General features: G+C 43.5%; 1 protein-coding gene across 1 annotated transcript in view; it reads right to left on the reverse strand.

Moving 5' to 3' along the window:
* The window catches only part of LOC139411275 (cardiomyopathy associated 5), a 64,672-nt gene that overhangs the window by 20,132 nt on the left and 23,532 nt on the right, over positions 1–21,008 (reverse strand). The window contains exons 3-9 of the mRNA XM_071157342.1: positions 12,888–12,983; positions 12,415–12,639; positions 8,436–8,458; positions 4,207–4,328; positions 3,979–4,113; positions 2,581–2,727; positions 2,331–2,478 (exon numbers count right to left, since the gene is read on the reverse strand). Of these exons, the coding sequence (XP_071013443.1) occupies positions 2,331–2,478; positions 2,581–2,727; positions 3,979–4,113; positions 4,207–4,328; positions 8,436–8,458; positions 12,415–12,639; positions 12,888–12,983 (896 nt within the window). The remainder of the gene's footprint in view (positions 1–2,330; positions 2,479–2,580; positions 2,728–3,978; positions 4,114–4,206; positions 4,329–8,435; positions 8,459–12,414; positions 12,640–12,887; positions 12,984–21,008) is intronic.

Here is a 21,008-nt window from a genome sequence, read left to right on the forward strand (position 1 = left end):
GATGGGCTCTGCCTGCGGTTGCTCTGGCCACGTTTCCTTGGAGGGGTACTGGGCCCAGTAGAGGGATTAACAGCTCGCTTCCGCCGCACCACTCCTGAGGGAGGGAGCTCGTCCCCAGCCTGAGCCCCATCCTGGCTGACCCACTTGCGCATGGCCTCCAACCGCGCCAGGTGCAGGCGTTCTAAGAACACCACACAAAACAGGCATCCAGTATTGTTGAAACCCAGGCAGTGCATACACGAGGTATGCTGATCCCCAGTGGGATGCCACCATCACCCCAGTCACAAAGGGAAGCCATAAGCTCAGCCAAGCCAACTAGGCTACGGAGCAGGGGTCTGATGCCCTGGTGAGAGCTATGTCGTGACCCGCTTGGAGGAATAGGAACCCGGTGGGAGATAAATTACCCAGTACCTCTGCAAACACGGTAGACCCCTGTGGGAAAAACAGTCAGACAAAAAAAATAAAAAATAACAGCAACCAGGTAATGGATAAGATTTATGTGTGTTTTTGTTTTACGCCAACTACGATTTTACCTAGCAGGATTCATATCCAAGTAGAAAACAAAAAACAGCACCATATGATGGACTAACTCCATTAAGGAACTCCAAATTTAATGTCTCAACGTAGTGGCAGCCCACCACCATAATCTTACATTCTGCAGTAGAAAGAACAAGAAAACCCTGTAGGGGAATTAGCAGAGAACCCGTTTATGGTAATTAGCAGTGGACAGCATGTTAAAAGCAATTCACAACACACACAAAACAAGCCAGTCGACAACTTGTGTAAGGTAAATAGAGTTTGTGGCAGCAAGAGCCACCAATATATTAATGGATACACACAGTCATAGTGTAACAGGCTGACTACACCGCTCGAGCGTTGCAAAATGAATGTAGACATACATGTTATTCAATTATTGCACACATTGCTCGCGGGTGCCAACAAGCGTCTGCGTTGCCAAGGGCTAAAATAGAAGTCAGTTCTATTTGTGATGCAGATCGCACTGCAAGTCCTGCCTCTCCCATCTCCTCATTGGTTTGTAGAAGCAGGTACACACGTGCCATCTCCTCATTGGTTATACCCACATGGGTGACTGAAAGACTAACAAGGTCAGTGGCAGAAACACACCTAATTTATGAAAGTTGCCAACCACAATATAAAGTCAAAAGAAAAAGCCTGGAAGGAGGAGAGATGCCTAGAAACGATTCGGTTAACCCATTTTATGTGTGGATTAATTGTCGGAGTGCATTTCAAGTAAAACAACAACGCAATGTTTGTATCCCAGGACAAATGAGCTAGCAACAGCAAGCTATCTAAAAAGGACAAATTAGTTAGCAAGTGCAAGCTAGCTAGCTAAACTGCCATACATGTTTAATGATTTTCAAACTGTCTCCAAGTTAATGTAATTTCGTTCAGAGTTGGTTTTGATATTTTAACCTGCGTGTCGTGATCGGGTTTGGTGTGGGGGGACAAAATACATATGCATGATGGAGCACGCGCGCTGCCAGTTTGAGTTCCGTGTAACGCTAACGAAACACAAGCACGACAAACCACGGGTGGAGGACCACTCAAGAATAGGGCTTGGCCATTTGGCTATGGTGCAAACAACCATTGAGTATACTTCCACGCAAGATATTACACTTACCAGTGACTTACCAAGGGCACTTCAAAAAGTTTGTACCTCAAGCCATACGGACGTCCCCCGAGAAAATTAAAGAGAACGTGTTGCGGTCATGGGGTCTATATATAGGGGAGGAACCCAGCCGTGGTACAAGGTGTACACAGGAGTAAATCTTTAAATCCTCACCTCGGATGTGTCCTTCCTCTGCGGAGCAATACCAATATATTGGAGTGATCCAATAGAGTGAAACATAACTGTCATTTAAAGAAGAGCTGTCGCAAAAAACAAACAAAAAATCCGGCATCTATTTTACTCACCCTAGCAGAGCTGGTTAGACTGTTCTCATTGTTATCAAGAAGGTTAGTAACTGTTACTCTGTTAATGGCATGAATTTACACCTAACAATTATTACTGAAACCTGTCTTAACAACCAGGTGTAGGTCGTTTGTAAATGTTTAAACTATTCTGCACTCTGGGACTCTCAAACCAGAGTGTTCTATTATTGGATTAGATTGCCAAAGTGAATTTACCCTTGGTAACTTGGAAACACCCACATCAAACCACGCCTCCAAGACACAAATCTCATTTTCAGTGGCATTTTTGTGTGTATGCTTGAAGTGATGGAGGATATTAGAGTAGTACGTTGTGTGTGTGTGTGTGGGGGGGGGGGGGGGGGTTGCATGCCATGTGTGTGTGCCTGTGTGAGACCCACCTAAGCCCTTCTCCCTCAAGGGCGTACTGTCTGCAGTACTCCAGGGTGTAACTCTGCATGGGTGTTTGGTTGTCCACATTCCAACGTAACGTGGCCGAGTCCCACAGTATCGTACACCGCCCCGTATCAATCACTGGCACCGATGGGGCTGTCAACCAATTAATCAATAAATCACAAGAGAACCATGCATTGGTCCATATGACCACAGTATGACATCAGAAGACATTTCTGCTTTACCGACGAGACTCACCAGTTCTGAAGGGTAGTCTCTCACTGGGCAGAGAGCAGCCGGTATAGTTGACAGCCATCACCCACACTTTATACACCTTGTCAGGCTCCAGCTCCTCTAGAACACAGTAACTCTCCTTCACTGTCACACGGTACTCATCCGACACCGCTGGGCAGAGAACACAAAGAGCTGTTAGGCTGCGTTTAGACAGGCAAATTCTGATGTTTCTGGTCTTTTGACCAATCACATCAGATCTTTTCACATTAGATCTTTTTCAGACCTAAAAAAAAATACATATTTGTGAAATAAACATACAAATCGGGCTGCCTGTCTAAATGCAGCCTGTGTGTGTGTATGCTACCTCCTTGTGGGTCCTGTCTAAATGCAGCCTGCGAGTGCGTAGGCTACCTCGTTGTGGGTTATGTCTCTTATGCAGCCTGTTTGTGTGTGTATGCTACCTCCTTGTGGGTCCTGATTTTATGCAGCCTGTGTGTTAAATTCTTGTGGGTCCTGTCTAAATATAGCCAGTGTGTGTGTAAGCTACCTCTTTGTGGGTCCTGTCTTAATGCAGCCAGTGTGTGTGTGTGTGTAGGATACCTCCTTGTGGGTCCTGTCTAAATGCAGCCTGTGTGTGTGTAGGCTACCTCATTGTGGGTAATGTCTAAATACAGTCTGTGTGCGTGCCGGCTACCTCCTTATAGATCTTGTCTAAATGCAGCCTGTGTGTGTGTGTGTGTGTGTGTGTGTGTGTGTGTGTGTGTGTGTGTGTGTGTGTGTGTGTGTGTGTGTGTGTGTGTAGGCTGCCTCCTTGTAGATCTTGTCTAAATGCAGCATGTATGTGTGTAGGCTACCTCCGTGTGGGTCAATTCTAAATGCAGCCTGTGTGTAGGCTCTTTCCTTGTGGGTCCTGTCTAAATTCAGCCTATATGTGTGTGTAGACTACCTGCTTGTGGGTCCTGGCTACCTCCTTGTGGATCCTTTCTAAATGCAGCCTGTGTGTGTGTGTGTGTGTGTGTGTGTGTGTGTGTGTGTGTGTGTGTAGGCTACCTCATTATGGGTCCTGCCTAAATTCAGTCTATATGTGTGTGTAGTCTACCTGCTTGTGGGTCCTGGCTACCTCCTTGTGGTTCCTTTCTAAATGCAGTGTGTGTGTGTAGGCTACCTCCTTGTGGGTCCTGTCTTAATGCAGCATGTGTGTGTGTAGGCTACCTCCTTGTGGATCCTGGCTACCTCCTTGTGGTTCCTGTCTAAATGCAGTGTGTGTGTGTGTGTGTGTGTGTGTGTGTGTGTGTGTGTGTGTGTGTGTGTGTGTAGGCTACCTCCTTGTGGGTCCTGTCTAAATGCGGCTTGTATGTGTTTGTATGCTACTTCCTTGTTGGTCCTGTCTAAATGCAGCCTGTGTGTGTGTGTGTAGGCTACCTCCTTGTGGGTCTTCCATACAGTAGACCTGGAAGCAGTCTATGATGTCTCCAGGGTTGACCCTCCAGTAAACAGTCACACTGGTGCTGCTGGCTGAAGCACACTCCTGAGGCTGCAGAGACGGCTTCTGAGGAACTGAGACACACAGAGAGACACAGGGAGAGGGGGCAGATAGATACGAGTTAGAGAGAAAGAGAGAGTGTTTGTTTCTGTTCTATAGAGACCCACCTGGGATTCCCTTGCGTCGTGTGTGTGTATTTGCTGCATTGCCCTTGGCGTAGTCTTCAAACACTAGTAGTCCCCGAGGACCCAGCTCCAGAGACATGGCTGACTGTAGTGCTTCTGTTAACCTTGGAGAGGCAAACAACAGTTATGAGAGTTTTTGTGTATATGTGGAAACGGTCATCGAAACAATTCTAATAAATGCAACAGTTGGACAGTGGATGAAGATACTCAAAACTTTTAGCATTTTTACATTCCGTTAGATATTGACTGAATTATAGCACATAAAACATTTACTGGGACAGGGATTTTGGTGGGAATTCATGTATTCAATTTTGCAAATGTCACCTTTTTTTATTAGAATGCACTCATACAGTACATACATTTTTCTTATTGTACTTATTGTATCAGGTATTTATTACATTTTTTGTGTTAAAATAAAGAAAATGTGCCTCATTTGCATAAATCCACTGGGTATACATGCATGAATAAATTAACATAACGGGGTGTAACAGGACTGAAACCACTAAACACTTACTCTGTCTACCCTACCCACCTGCACTCACCTGCACTGTCTAGACCACCTCATTAATTACTGTTGGTGTCACAGTCTATTGTAAAATAAAATAAAATGTTATTGGTCACATACACATGGTTAGCAGATGTTAATGTGAGTGCAGCAAAATGCATGTGCTTCTAGTTCCGACAGTGCTGTAACAAGTGTGTCAATAGCAGGATACCCTCAGATAATAGCAGGATACCCTCAGACACTCAGTATACCAAACATTAGGAACACCTTCCTAATATAGAGCTGCAATCCCCCTCCCTTTGCCTTCAGAACAGCCTCAATTCGTCAGGGCATGGACTCTACAAGGTGTCGAAAGCATTCCACAGGGAGGCTGGCCCATGTTGACTCCAATGCTTCCCACAGTTGTGTTAAGTTGGCTGGATATCCTTTGGTTGGTGGACCATTCTTGATACACACATGAAACTGTTGAGCGTGAAAAACCCAGCAGCGTTGCAGTTCTTGACACAAACCGGTGCGCCTGGCACCTACTACCATACCCTGTTCAAAGGCACTTAAATATTTTGTATTACCCATTCACCCTCTGAATGGCACACATATACAATCCATGTCTCAATTGTCAAGGCTTAAAAATCCTTCTTAAACCTCATACCCTTCATTTACACTGATTGAAGTGGATTTAACAAGTGACATCAATAAGGGATCATAGATTTCACCTGGTCAGTCAGTCTATGTCATGAAAAGAGCAGGAGTTCTTAATGTTTTGTATACTCAGTGTATATTACACCTATCTAAACATACGTGTTTGAGAGATCAGACATATCACTATAATCCGAGTGTTCATTTCTTTCATTTCAGCGTATCTAATTTGTAAAAATGTCAACTGTATTAACACCCATCAAAATAAAGTTGTCTTTCGTCTCTGTCTTGTTATGTAAGTGTCGAGACGGTGTGTAGAATCCCCAACGAAGCTTTTGCATTTTTATAGATTCTACGGAAAGACAATGTATTACATTGAGCACATTTCAGCCATTACCGGGGTGTTTGACAGGTCATTACAAACATTTCCTCTGTCGTAACATTAACGGGAAAATAAGACGGGCACAAGTGAGAGTCTGAAAGAGTCACAGGAGTAAAATGAAAGAAATCAATCCAGAGAGATTTAAGTGACAAGTGGATTTTGCACCCCTCAAACACAGAAAATAGATTGCTGCCAAAGACCTCAGGTGGGCAGGGCATGCACATTGCTAGTGTGTGTGAGACCCATTGCCAGAGACATACAGGTAACTGCCAAAATAAAGGAAACACCAACATAAAGTAATCTTAATAGGGCGTTGAACAGCTTCAATGCATCTTGGCATAGATTCTACAAGTGTCTGGAACTCTATTGGAGGGATGCAACACCATTTTGTTGATGGTGGTGGAAAACGCTGTCTCAGGCGACACTCCAGAATCTCCCATAAGTGTTCAATTGGGTTGAGATTTGGTGACTGAGACACACACACACACACCTGTATACTCCTTTGCGACCTCTTTTTCAAAGTCACTGAGATCTCTTCTTGTAGTCATGGTAGCCAAAATGATGGGTGACTGGGCATAACCCTAAGCATGATGGGATGTTAATTACTTGATTAACTCCAGAACCACACCTGTGTGGAAGCACCTGCTATCAATATACAATGGGGCAAAAAAAAGTATTTAGTCAGCCACCAATTGTGCAAGTTCTCCCACTTAAAAAGATGAGAGAGGCCTGTAATTTTCATCATAGGTACACTTCAACTATGACAGACAAAATTAGAAAAGAAAATCGAGAAAATCACATTGTAGGATTTTTAATGAATTTATTTGCAAATTATGGTGGAAAATAAGTATTTGGTCAATAACAAAAGTTTATCTCAATACTTTGTTATATACCCTTTGTTGGCAACGACAGAGGTCAAACGTTTTCTGTAAGTCTTCACAAGGTTTTCACACACTGTTGCTGGTATTCAATGCCCTTGCTGATGGAAGGAGGTTTTCACTCAAAATCTCACGATACATGGCCCCATTCATTCTTTCCTTTACACAGATCAGTCGTCCTGGTCCCTTTGCAGACAAACAGCTCCAAAGCATGATGTTTCCACCCCCATGCTTGGGGCGGCAGGGTAGCCTAGTGGTTAGAGCGTTGGACTAGTAACCGGAAGGTTGCGAGTTCAAACCCCCGAGCTGACAAGGTACAAATCTGTCGTTCTGCCCCTGAACAGGCAGTTAACCCACTGTTCCCAGGCCGTCATTGAAAATAAGAATTTGTTCTTAACTGACTTGCCTGGTTAAATAAAGGTAAAATAAAAAAAATAAAAATAAAAAATGCTTCACAGTAGGTATGGTGTTCTTTGGATGCAACTCAGCATTCTTTGTCCTCCAAACACGACGAGTTGAGTTTTTACCGAAAAGTTATATTTTGGTTTCATCTGACCATATGACATTCTCCCAATCTTCTTCTGGATCATCCAAATGCTCTCTAGCAAACTTCAGACGGGCCTGGACATGTACTGGCTTAAGCAGGGGGACACGTCTGGCACTGCAGGATTTGAGTCCCTGGCGGCGTAGTGTGTTATTGATGGTAGGCGTTTGTTACTTTGGTCCCAGCTCTCTGCAGGTCATTCACTAGGTCCCCCCGTGTGGTTCTGGGATTTTTGCTCACCGTTCTTGTGATCATTTTGACCCCATGGGGTGAGATCTTGCGTGGAGCCCCAGATCGAGGGAGATTATCAGTGGTCCTGTATGTCTTCCATTTCCTAATAATTGCTCCCACAGTTGATTTCTTCAAACCAAGCTGCTTACCTATTGCAGATTCAGTCTTCCCAGCCTGGTGCAGGTCTACAATTTTGTTTCTGGTGTCCTTTGACAGCTCTTTGGTCTTGGCCATAGTGGAGTTTGGAGTGTGACTGTTTGAGGTTGTGGACTACTGATAACAAGTTCAAACAGGTGCCATTAATACAGGTAACGAGTGGAGGACAGAGTAGCCTCTTAAAGAAGAAGTTACAGGTCTGTGAGAGCCAGAAATCTTGCTTGTTTGTAGGTGACCAAATATGTATTTTCCACCATAATTTGCAAATAAATTCATTAAAAATCCTACAATGAGATTTTTCTGGAATTTTTTTCTCATTTTGTCTGTCATAGTTGAAGTAGTTGTACCTATGATGAAAATTACAGGCCTCTCTCATCTTTTTAAGTGGGAGAACTTGCACAATTGGTGGCTGACTAAATACTTTTTTGCCCCACTGTACTTTGTATCCCTCATTTACTCAAGTGTTTTGTTTATTTTCTCGGTTACCTGTACCTGCCTGCAGCACTTAATGTTAGCTTAGAAACAAAACCTCACAGTCACATGCCATCAACAGAACCAGCTGCTTGGAATGTTAAATCAATCAACATGGTCACCAGGGTTGGGCTCAATTCCGTTTAAAATCCAGTCAATTCAGAATGTAAACCAAATTCCAATTCCACATTTTCCTAATTGAAAATAATTGAAGAGTATTGGAATTTCAGTATACTTGCTGAATTTAAATGGAATTGACCCCAACCCTGGTGGTCATTACACTCTGAATATGACCAACCCCACCAGTCAACAAAATGACGACACACAATAATTTTGTCCTTTGCTGTATAATCATGCTAGTATAGCTTACATCCAGTATTGTGAGTACAGCTGACACAGTGCAGTTACCTCATATAGATGTCTTTGGATGTCTGTGGATAAGAGGTTTCATTAGGTGCATACAATAATAACCGCAAGGTTTCCATCCAACTGCTTCCACCAATTCAACCTAGTTCTCAATGGGCCTGAAACTTCAAGCCCGGTCCAACCCAAGCCCGATGAGCTGATATCACAAAAATGTAATGAGCCCGAACTCGAAAAAAGCCTGATTTCTAGAAAACAGCCCAACCTTTTCCTAGACCATATTGTTAGTTTACGAAAGTTAACCAGTAGGCTATTAATTTACACTGGTGTTGACAACAACATGGCAGAGACGGCAACAAGCGGAGTGAGGAGGTGAGAGGGAAAACCCCTTGCCTTGTCTAAGTAAAGTGAGGAGAGGGAGAAAACCCAACTTGAATATAATCAACAACTGTTATATGTGGACTCAAAGTGTGTAAAACATCCATATATACAGTATCTTTATAAATTAGACATATGCTACTGCTGTTGCCTGTTTTTAAGTGTTTGTTTGATTCCGTGAGCTCCAACGGTCTCATGCAGCCTATATAAGTACAAGTCAGTCAGTCATGCCTTTAAAATACAGCTTTTTATTTTGAAAATAATAAATGAAATGTTCTAGCTAATTAAGTTATGGCCTAAGTATTAAGACAACAGAAGAGAACACAACAGAAGAACAAGTCAATAACATAAAAAATGTAGTCTTGATTAATTAAAGTATAAATACTGGATATTATTAGCTATTAGCTATAGACCTATGGCCTAAATATTAAGACAACAGAACACAACAGAAGAACATGTCTTTGTTCTCCTCGGGTCGATGGTCCGGCCTGCCACGCTGAATATCCTTTCGCTGCTGGTGGCCGGGACGCAAACCACCCGTTCACTAACTTGGCTAGCAGTGGATATGTTGTGCTGTTGGACTTTCACCAGCCCAACATCTCTCTGTCATTCGTCATCACAGGTCACTTCACAGTGTATTTTGTCACCTCATCATCCTCTTCTTCATTCTCTGCTGTGACATTTTCCCACTCTGAAAAGCCAAGCTCTGCTCTCTTGGCGGGGGGTGGCACTGAAGTCATCCTCTGTGGCCTGTGGAAGTGTGCTCATATGATCACATCTTGCCTGTCTTGGGGGGCAGCATCCTCAGCTGGTTAAACTTGGGCCAGAGACATGTTGCCACCTTGTGTAGAACTTTGATGTCCACCTTCCTCTCCAACCATTCACTGTGTCGTAGTCACACTGCAGCCTGATGTTGTGAGTCTTGCGCATTGAGCTGGCAGTGATGCTTTAGTCTCTCTGACCCTAGACGGGTTAGCTGACAACATCGTGCAAACGTTACATGTGCTTCAAAAGGGGCAGAAGGCCATGTGTTGTTATGGTTCTGGATGGCCAGATAGCTAGCAACAATGACAAGGAAGGAATGACAAAGAATGTGGTGAATCATAAGTGACTTGTTCCAGCTCATTTGGTCTTGTTCTTGTTTGAGGTGTTTTGCTAATATGGCTCAAATCTAACCAACAACTGTAATGAAGTATTTGAGAAACAACTTCTCATTGTTCTACTTTATTTATGTTTTCAATAACCATTGGAAGCCAAATATAGTTTACATGTTATCAACAATGTAAGCCAACCCTGTCTGTTTAGCCTCATTGTTGCTTATGCGTCGGTTTTGTTGCTACCAACTCGTCTGTAGACACACAAGATTCAGTGTGGTGTATTTGTCCCCCTCCAGTCCCTTCTGTGCGTCGTAATACAGCTTGAGGAACTCCAAGAGAAACTGCAGGTCATCAGCTGCGATTTTCTCCACTGGCCTCCAGATTTTCGTGCACTTCGTTGTACAAGTCCTGGACAGAGTGCAAGTCAGGTAGAATGTGCTAAATCTTGCATCTCCCATCTGAAGCAGGGTCTTCGAGAGTTGGGTAGCCAGTCCAGACTTCTTGACATAACTGATAGAGGTATGATTAACCCATCATAAACCTTCAAAACCGGTGCATGGCAAAATAAGATTGCCCACATAGTAAGGCTCTATGATATTAATTATATTTCTAAATACATTGTTGGTATGACATGGTTGAACAAATTAATTAGGATAACATGTCATATTTATTTAAAAAATGTTACTTCATATCATATCATATAGCCTACCTGACCAGGATCTTTGCTGCGGTGAGGGTTTCAGCAGTGCTGCTCCGTCATTGACGTAGCACAATGTTTAGTATGTGGTCCTGACAGTCCAGCCTCTGATACTGCCGAAGGACAAGAATGATGTTGGAGCCCTGGTCAGTCACACAACAATTCTGCTCAGTGACATAGTGTCAAGGCCAAACTTTGTCATGAGCAGCTTCACCAACTCTCGCCTTATATTCTCCTCAGTTGTTGAGTCTTCAGCTGGACACACAGCCGTGGTCAAGTTTCTTTCAATTAACTGGAACTCTTCAGTTATGAAATGACATATTGTTGTCAGATAACTAAGCTTCCGATAGTCATCCCCACTGAGCCCTCTTTCAGGATATCCTTTACCTTATCTGTAAGTTCTTCTCTTTTGTCCTCTTGCACCTGGCAGAGACGGTATTGTAGAGTAGAACAAACTCTCCCATAAGTGGCTCCCACATAAGCTCCTGTCGTCTTTGAAACAAAAACTGAAAAATGTTTCTGTCACTGCCTGTTTTGTTTTCTTTGAGAGTTACCGTTTTGAAGCTGACATAAAAGCTTGGCCTGAGTAGGCTGTCGCGCCACGGCATTGTGCAAAATGGCGCTGCAGGGAAGAAGTACCTGTCGTCTTGCTGTCATAACGTAGAACAGCCTTGCATCCTTTGCAATTGACATGGCAGTTGATTCTCCCGTTGTTTGAACAACCAAGTCGAATGACATCCACACATTTGATTGGCATCCAATTCGCTATAACATGTGTTATAACGGTATAACAGAGTTGTTGGAACCGATGTATCCTATGTACAGACCCTACTGTGTTGGTCAGTCACAGGTGTATGAATGTGTCAGGTGAAAGAAGTATGGCAGGGAAGGCACAATTAGCAAATAGGGAATGTTTTTGCAGTCTCAACAAATGAGGGATTTCAGTAACATGACTTTTCAGACAGAGAAACAACAAGTAAGAAACAAGTTAATAGCTGTTATTAGATAGCAGTTTCAGCACCCCGTACAGCGCAATACACAATGGAGCCTGTGCCTGCTCCTGCAGCTGACAGGGAGGAGGAAAGAGAGACAAGGTGCTGCCAGTCACAAAGGCACGCGCAGTAAAAATATTTTTTACACGTCGCGGAAAGTTAGAGCCCAACCTGGTCCAAATCAATTCTTGAAAACACATGGCCAGCCTGAACCTGTCGGGCCCGGACTGAAATTGAGAACTAATCCAACCCTCTGATTATCTTAACGAAGGATGCATTTGTCAGTAGTTTCAAGTTTCTCTGTCACATACACAAGTACAGTGAAATGCCTTTAGTGCAAAGCTCTAACCCCAACAATGCAGTAATCAAAAACAATGTATACTAAAAATAACAAGGTAGAACAAAAACACATGATATACAAAACTAAGGGGGAAAAAAGAGCACTAAGTAAGCATAATATATAAAGGGTCACTTCCAGTACCATATTTACAGTGTGCAGGGATACTGGATTGATAGAGGTACAGTAGATACAGTATGTATAAGGGTAAGGTGACACGGCATCAAGAGAAATGATAAACGGAGTAGCAGCAGCGTATATGATGATTGTATATGAGTGGGTGTGTGTAGAGTCAGTATATGTATGTGCATATAATGTGTGTGTGAGCAAATTATGAAGTGGTGTTTGTGCGTGTGTTGGGTTATCAGTGTGTGCAGTGTGTAGGGCCCTGTGTGTGTGCATAGAGAAATAAAATACAAAGGTTAACTCAGACAGTCTGTGTAGCCATTTTGTTAGCTATTTAGTTAGCCTTTTAGCAGTCTAATTAGCACTACACTGTATTGTGTGTGTGTGTGTCCCTCACCTGCGTGTCTGGGTCTATATCTGCCTCTCTAGCGGTGGTGTCCAGTGTGACCTTGGTCTGGTCTATACTCTCCTGGAAGGAGACGATCTGGTCGTAAAGCTGCTCCAGCTTTGCCTTCTTTTCCTCCTCCATGCTCAGAGACATGGTGTTGTACTGCTCCATCACCAGAGCCATCATCTCCTCATTCTGAGCCTCCATTACCTCCTCACTGTCCCTGCAATGGTCCTGGGAACATAGAGATCAGGAGGTACAGGGGACAGAGAGAGGTACAGGGGGAAGAGAGAGACAGTGGACAGAGAGGGACAATGAACAGTGACACGGAGAGGAACACGAAGTCTAAACTGGTCCATTGGAAGAGAAACTGAAAGAGAATGGTTAGGCATTAGAACATGCATTATTCTACGCATTCAATAACACACAAGTAGACAGTTACTTCAGTTTGAGAAGATAGCAAGTTCAGTCTTTCCTCCTACCTCTACAGTGTTGTATCCCAGCTCTAGTTCTGACACCAGATCCTCAATGTTCTCTGATCTCTCCTGCAGTTCTGAGATCCACTCACTCAGCCTCTCCTGGAATACGAACAGAGCACAGAAACACACTGAATGAAAACTTGAACTAGGAAAATACAATACAGGCTACTGTAAGGATGGGCTGTTTTAGATGCAGTGAACACAATAAAAGTGTTGGTTTTGCTCTTCTGTAAAATAAATATAAATAATTCAGTCTCTCCCCTTTGTCGCTCAACTCTCCATATGTAAGGACTATGTAAATGTACTTGGGACACAAAACAATAGTTGCTGGTTCTAGCCAGCAAGAGATGGTGCCAAGGTGGCGCCGATAGAGATGGCAGCTTCGCTTCTAGTCCTTAGGAAGCTGTGCAGTATTTAGATTTTTTATGTATTATTTATTACATTGTTAGCCCAGAAAACCTTAAGTGTTATTACATAAAACCGGGAAGAACTATTGGATATCAGAGAGACACAACCAGCACTACGATCAGGAATACGACTTTCCCAAAACGGATCCTTTGTCTGCACCTCCCAGGGCATTTGAACTGATTCCAGAGGCCAACCCAACCCGGAGGAGAGGGTGCCGGAGCGGTCTTCTAGTGAGACTTCGGATGCGCACACACCACCTACCGCCAGTCTCTAGTTAACAAAGTCGATGAAATACGGACAAGAGTTGCTTTCCAAAGAGATATCAAGGATTGTAACATACTCTGTTTCACGGAAACATGGCTAGGTGGGGACATGCTGTCGGAGTCCATACAGCCAACGGGATTTTCAGTGCATTGCGCTGGCAGGAATTAACATCTCTCCGGTAAAAAGAAGGGCGGGGGTGTATGCTTCATGATTAACGACTCATGGTGTAATTGTAGCAACATACAGAAACTGAAGTCCTTTTGTTCACCTGACATAGAATTCCTCACAATCAAATGCCAACCGTATTATCTCCCAAGAGAACTCTCCTCGGTTATCATCACAGCCGTGTATATCCCCCCGCAAGCGGATACCAAACAGCCATCAAGGAATTTCACTGGACTTTATTCAAACTGGAAACCATATATCCTGAGCATGACTACAGCTTGTTGCTCCCCTCCTATAGGCAGAAACTAAAACAGGAAGTGCACGTACTTAGGTCTATCCAACACTGGTCTGACCAATCGGATTCCACGCTTCAAGATTGCTTCGTTCACATGGACTGGAATATGTTACGGGTAGCCTCAGATAATAACATTGACGTTTACGCTGACTTGGTGAGCGAGTTCATAAGGAAGTGTATAGGAGATGTTGTACCCACTGTGACTATTCAAACCTTCCCTAACCAGAAACCGTGGCTTGATGGCAGCATTCACGTAAAGCTGAAAGCATGTACCACCGCATTTAATCATGGCAAGGGAATGATGACCGAACACAAACAGTGTAGTTATTCCTTCCGTAAGGCAAACAGACAACCAAAGTGTCAGTATAGAGACAAACTAGAGTCACAATTCAACGGCTCAAACACGTATGTGGCAGGGTCTACAGACAATCAATGACTACAAAAAGAAAACCAGCCCTGTCGCGGACATCGACATAGTGGCCCATTACCAAACACTGTGGGCTCTCCTTCTCAGTGGCCGACGTGAGTAAAATATTTAAATGTGTTAACCCTCACAAGGGTGCCAGCCCAGACGGCATCCCTAGCTGTGTCCTCAGAGCATGCACAGACCAGCTGACTGGTGTGTTTCGGGACATATTCAATCAATCCCAATCCCAGTCTGCTGTCCCCACATGCTTCAAGACAGCTTTCTTGGGAACAGGAACAATGGTGGCCAAGGTAACTGAACTAAATGACTATCGCCCTGAAGCACTCACATCTGTCATGAAGTGCTCCGAGAGTCTAGTCAAGGATCATATCACCCCCACCCTACCTGTCACCCTAGACCCACTTCAATTTGCTTACCGCCCCAATAGGTTCCTGACGGGCTGCCCTCAGGTGGTGAAGGTAGGAAACAACATCTCTACACCGCTGATCCTCAACATTGGGCCCCCACAAGGGTGCGTTCTCAGCCCCCTCCTGTACTCCGTTCACCCACGACTGCGTGGCCATGCACACAAGTTTGCAGACGACACAACAGTGGTAGGCTTGATTACCAACAACAATGAGACAGCCTACAGGGAGGAGGTGAGGGCCCTCGGAGTGTGGTGTCAGGAGAATAACCTCTCACTCAATATCAGCAAAACAAAAGAGATGATCGTGGACTTCAGGAAACAGCAAAGGGAGCACCCCCCTATCCAAATCGACAGGGCGGCAGTGGAGAAGGTGGAAAGTTTTAAGTTCCTCAGTGTTCATATGACCGACAAACTGAAATGGTCCACACACACAGACAGTGTGGTGAAGAAGGTGCAACAGTGTCTCTTCAACCTCAGGAGGCCGAAAAATGTGGCTTGCCCCCGAAAACCCTCAGTAACTTTTACAGATGCACAATTGAGAGCATCCTGTCATGCTGTATCACCGCCTGATATGGCACCTGCACCGCCCACAACCGCAAGGCTCTCCAGAGGGTGGTGCAGTCTGCACAACGCATCACCGGGGGCAAACCACCTGCCCTCCAGGACACCTACAACACCCGATGTCACAGGAAGGCAAAAAATATCATCAAGGACAATAACCACCCGAGCAACTGCCTGTTCACCCCGCTAACATCCAGAAGGCAAGGTTAGTACAGGTGCATCAAAGCTGGGACCGAGAGACTGAAAAACAACTTCTATCTCAAGGCCATTAGACTGTTAAACAGCCATCACTAGCACATTAGAGCCTGCTGCCTATAGGCATAGACTAGGAATCACTGGCCACTTTAAGAAATGGAACACCAGTCACTTAAATAATGTTTACATACACGGCCAGTCAAACATTTTAGAACACCTACTCATTCAAGGGTTTTTCTTTATTTTTACTATTTTCTACATTGTAGAATAATAGTGAAGACATGAACACTATGAAATAACACATATGGAATCATGTAGTAACCAAAAAAGTGTTAAACAAATGTAAATATATTTAATATTTGTGATTCTTCACCTGTTGCCTTGATGACTGCTTTGCACACTTGTGGCATTCTCTCAACCAGCTTCATGAGGTAGTCACCTGGAATGTATTTCAATTAACAGGTCTGAAAGTTCCTTCAAGTGCAGTCGCAAAAACCATCAAGCACTATGATGAAACTCGCTCTCATAAGGACCGCCACAGGAATGGAAGACCCAGAGTTACCTCTGCTGCAGAGGATAAGTCCATTAGAGTTACCAGCCTCAGAAATTTCAGCCCAGTAAATGCTTCACAGAGTTCAACTAACAGGCACATCTCAACATCAACTGTTCAGAGGAGACTGTGTGAATCAGGCCTTCAAGGTCGAATTGATGGAAAGAAACTACTACTAAAGGACACCAATGAGAAAAAGAGACTTGCTTGGATCAAGAAACACGAGGAATGGACATTAGACCGGTGGGAATTTGTCCTTTGGTCTGGAGTCCAAATTGGAGATTTTTGGTTCCAACCACTGTGTCTTTGTGAGACGCGGTGTGAGTGAACAGATGATCTCTGCATGTGTATTTCCCACCATAAAGCATGGAGGAGGTGTTATGGTGTGGGGGTGCATTGCTGGTGACACTGTCTGTGATTTATTTAGAATTCAAGGCACACTTAAGTGACTTAAGATACCGTAGAATAGTATACATGTGTATACAGTGTATACAGTGTATACATGAGATGAGTATTGCCAGATACACTACTGGTCAAAAGTTTTAGAACACCTACTCATTCAAGGGTTTTTCTTTATTTTACTATTTTCTACATTGTAGAATAATAGTGAAGACATCAAAACTATGAAATATCACATATATGGAATCATGTAGTAGCCAAAAAAAGTGTTAAACAAATCAAAATATATTTTATATTTGAGATTCTTTAAATAGCCAACCTTTGCCTTGATGACAGCTTTGCAAACTCTTGGCATTCTCTCAACCAGCTTCACCTGGAATACTTTTCCAACAGTCTTGAAGGTGTTCCCACATATGCTGAGCACTTGTTGGCTTCTTATCCTTCACTCTGCGATCCGACTCATCCCAAACCATCTCAATTGGGTTGTGGTCGGGTGATTGTGGAGGCCAGGTCATCTGATGCAGTACTCCATCACTCTCCTTCTTGGTAAAAATAGCCCTTACACAGCCTGGAGATGTGTTGAGTCATTGTCCTGTTGAAAAACAAATGATAGTCCCACTAAGCCCAAACCAGATGGGATGGCGTATCACTGCAGAATGCTGTGGTAGCCATGCTGGTTAATTCATTCCTACTTATATTTGTGTGTATTGGGTATATGTTGTGTAATTTGTTAGATATTACTTGTTAGATATTACTGCACTGTCGGAGCTAGAAAAACAAGCATTTCGCTACATCTGCAAATAACGTGTATGTGACAATCAAATTAGATTTTATTTGAGAAGGAGAGGGGGTGCAAAGTGAATTGAATTGTCCTCAAAGTGGGCAAAGAAGGTGTTTAGCTTGTCTAGAAGCCATAGGTCAATGTCCGTGATGTGGCTGGTTTTCTTTTTGTTTTCTGTAATTGCCTGAGCCTCTTGCCTGAGCCGTTGAATTGCAACTCCACTTTGTCCCTATACCAACATTTCACTTGTTTGATTGCCTTGCGGAGGGAATAACTACACTGTTTATATTAGTCCATATTCCCAGTCCTCTTTCCATAGTTAAATCTGGTGGTTCGCGCTTTCAGTTTTGCATGAATGCCGCCATCCATCCATGGTTTTTGGTTAGGGTAGGTTTTAATAGTCACAGTGGGTACGACATCTCCAACGCACTTCCTTATAAACTCACTCACGAGTCAGCGTATAGATCAATGTTATTCTCTGAGGGTGCCCGGGAACATTGTCCGGTCCGTGTGATCAAAACAATCTTGAAGCTGTGATTCCGATTGGTCAGACCAGCGTTGAATGGTTCTAGTCACGGGTACACGGGTGTTTGAGTTTCTGCCTATAGGACGGCAGGAGCAAGATGAAGTCGTGGTCGGATTTTCCAAAGGGAGGGCAATGTCGGGCCTTGTATGCATTGCGGAAGTTTGAGTAGAAGTGGTCAAGTGTATTGCCCGCGCGAGTGCTGCAATCAATATGCTGATAGAATTTAGGTAGCCTAGTTCTCAAATTTGCTTTGTTAAAATCCTCAGCTACAATAAATTCAGCCTCAGGATATATATCCAGTGAAGTTCCTTGAGGGCCGTCATGGTACCTGCTTGAGGGAGTATGACAGCTGTGACGATAACTGACGAGAATTCTCGTGGGAGATAATACAGTGCATTGCGAAAGTATTCGGCCCCCTTGAACTTTGCGACCTTTTGCCACATTTCAGGCTTCAAACATAAAGATATAAACTGTATTTTTTTGTGAAGAATCAACAACAAGTGGGACACAATCATGAAGTGGAACGACATTTATTGGATATTTCAAACTTTTTTAACAAATCAAAAACTGAAAAATTGGGCGTGCAAAATTATTCAGCCCCCTTAAGTTAATACTTTGTAGCGCCACCTTTTGCTGCGATTACAGCTGTAAGTCGCTTGGGGTATGTCTCTATCAGTTTTGCACATCGAGAGACTGACATTTTTTCCCATTCCTCCTTGCAAAACAGCTCGAGCTCAGTGAGGTTGGATGGAGAGCATTTGTGAACAGCAGTTTTCAGTTCTTTCCACAGATTCTCGATTGGATTCAGGTCTGGACTTTGACTTGGCCATTCTAACACCTGGATATGTTTATTTTTGAACCATTCCATTGTAGATTTTGCTTTATGTTTTGGATCATTGTCTTGTTGGAAGACTAATCTCCGTCCCAGTCTCAGGTCTTTTGCAGACTCCATCAGGTTTTCTTCCAGAATGGTCCTGTATTTGGCTCCATCCATCTTCCCATCAATTTTAACCATCTTCCCTGTCCCTGCTGAAGAAAAGCAGGCCCAAACCATGATGCTGCCACCACCATGTTTGACAGTGGAGATGGTGTGTTCAGGGTGATGAGCTGTTTTGCTTTTACGCCAAACATAACGTTTTGCATTGTTGCCAAAAAGTTCAATTTTGGTTTCATCTGACCAGAGCACCTTCTTCCACATGTTTGGTGTGTCTCCCAGGTGGCTTGTAGCAAACTTTAAACAACACTTTTTATGGATATCTTTAAGAAATGGCTTTCTTCTTGCCACTCTTCCATAAAGGCCAGATTTGTGCAATATACGACTGATTGTTGTCCTATGGACAGAGTCTCCCACCTCAGCTGTAGATCTCTGCAGTTCATTCAGAGTGATCATGGGCCTCTTGGCTGCATCTCTGATCAGTCTTCTCCTTGTATGAGCTGAAAGTTTAGAGGGACGGCCAGGTCTTGGTAGATTTGCAGTGGTCTGATACTCCTTCCATTTCAATATTATCGCTTGCACAGTGCTCCTTGGGATGTTTAAAGCTTGGGAAATCTTTTTGTATCCAAATCCGGCTTTAAACTTCTTCACAACAGTATCTCGGACCTGCCTGGTGTGTTCCTTGTTCTTCATGATGCTCTCTGCGCTTTTAACAGACCTCTGAGACTATCACAGTGCAGGTGCATTTATACAGAGACTTGATTACACACAGGTGGATTGTATTTATCATCATTAGTCATTTAGGTCAACATTTGATCATTCAGAGATCCTCACTGAACTTCTGGAGAGAGTTTGCTGCACTGAAAGTAAAGGGGCTGAATCATTTTGCACGCCCAATTTTTCAGTTTTTGATTTGTTAAAAAAGTTTGAAATATCCAATAAATGTCGTTCCACTTCATGATTGTGTCCCACTTGTTTTTGATTCTTCACAAAAAAATACAGTTTTATATCTTTATGTCTTATGTCGCAAAGTTCAAGGGGGCCGAATACCTTCGCAATGCACTGTATGGTCAGCATTTGATTGTAAGGAATTCTAGGTCAGGTGAACAGAAGGACTTGAGTTCCTGTATGTTGTTATGGTTACACCATGAGTTGGTAATCATGTAGCATACACCCCGGTCCTTCTTCTTCCCAGAGAGATGCTTATTTCTGTCGGTGCAACGCATGAAGAAACCCGGTGGCTGTACCGACTCCGACAACATATCCTGAGAGATCAAATGTTACAATCTCTGATGTCTCTCTGGAAGGCAACCCTTGCCCTAATTTCGTCCACCTTGTTGTCGAGAGACTGGACATTGGCGAGTAGTATACTCGGAAGCGGTGGGCGGTGTGCACGCCTTTGAAGCCTGACCAGGAGGCTGCTCCGTCTACTTCTTCTGCGGCGACGTTGTTTTGGGTCGGCCTCTGGAATTAGATCCAATGTCCTGGGTGGTGGTCCGAACAAAGGATCCGCTTCGGGAAAGTCATATTCCTGGTCGTAAAGTTGACGTCGCTCTTATATCCAATAGTTCTTCCCAGCTGTATGTAATAACACTTAATAACAAAAATAATATTTTGGACAGATTTTGGCAAGTGAAACCTTTCACTTCACCTTTTTCTCCCATGCCCCTCCCCCTACCACTCACAACAACAAAGATGAGAGATCACTTCTTCCTCTCTGACAAACGGTTTTAACTTGCTATTTGCATTTGAGGTTTGGTCCAACAGAATCGGTCATATGGACACCAAAACACATGGAGACATTATTTTACTGTAATAGAGGAGAAGTTAATCTTTCGAACCATACACTGTTTATATTTCAACTCCTCAAATTCTGAGCAGAGCAGACACTACTAAACGGATGTACCAATGAACATTCATTCTGGGAATTTAATGCTCAGTCTATTGCGCGTGCATTACGGTACCATGTCCTGGGTGATTATGCTAGCTGTTTAGTCTGTGTTTTATAAATGTGCAATAAGCATGAAACAATTATATAGGGAATTGGCAACTCGTTCTCATTCTGAGAAATAAGGTTGGTCACTTGATTTCAACATCTAAACAAAGTGGACAGGCTAGCATGCTGTTCAAACAGTTGAAGACGAACAGAAGGTTGTGTTCATAACAACTGTTTTCAACTGTTTTGCCTTGTTAGCTGAATTCAGAGCTTGTGA

The sequence above is a fragment of the Oncorhynchus clarkii genome, chromosome 6 (assembly GCF_045791955.1).
Source record: "Oncorhynchus clarkii lewisi isolate Uvic-CL-2024 chromosome 6, UVic_Ocla_1.0, whole genome shotgun sequence".
Classification (NCBI taxonomy): Eukaryota; Metazoa; Chordata; class Actinopteri; order Salmoniformes; family Salmonidae; genus Oncorhynchus; species Oncorhynchus clarkii.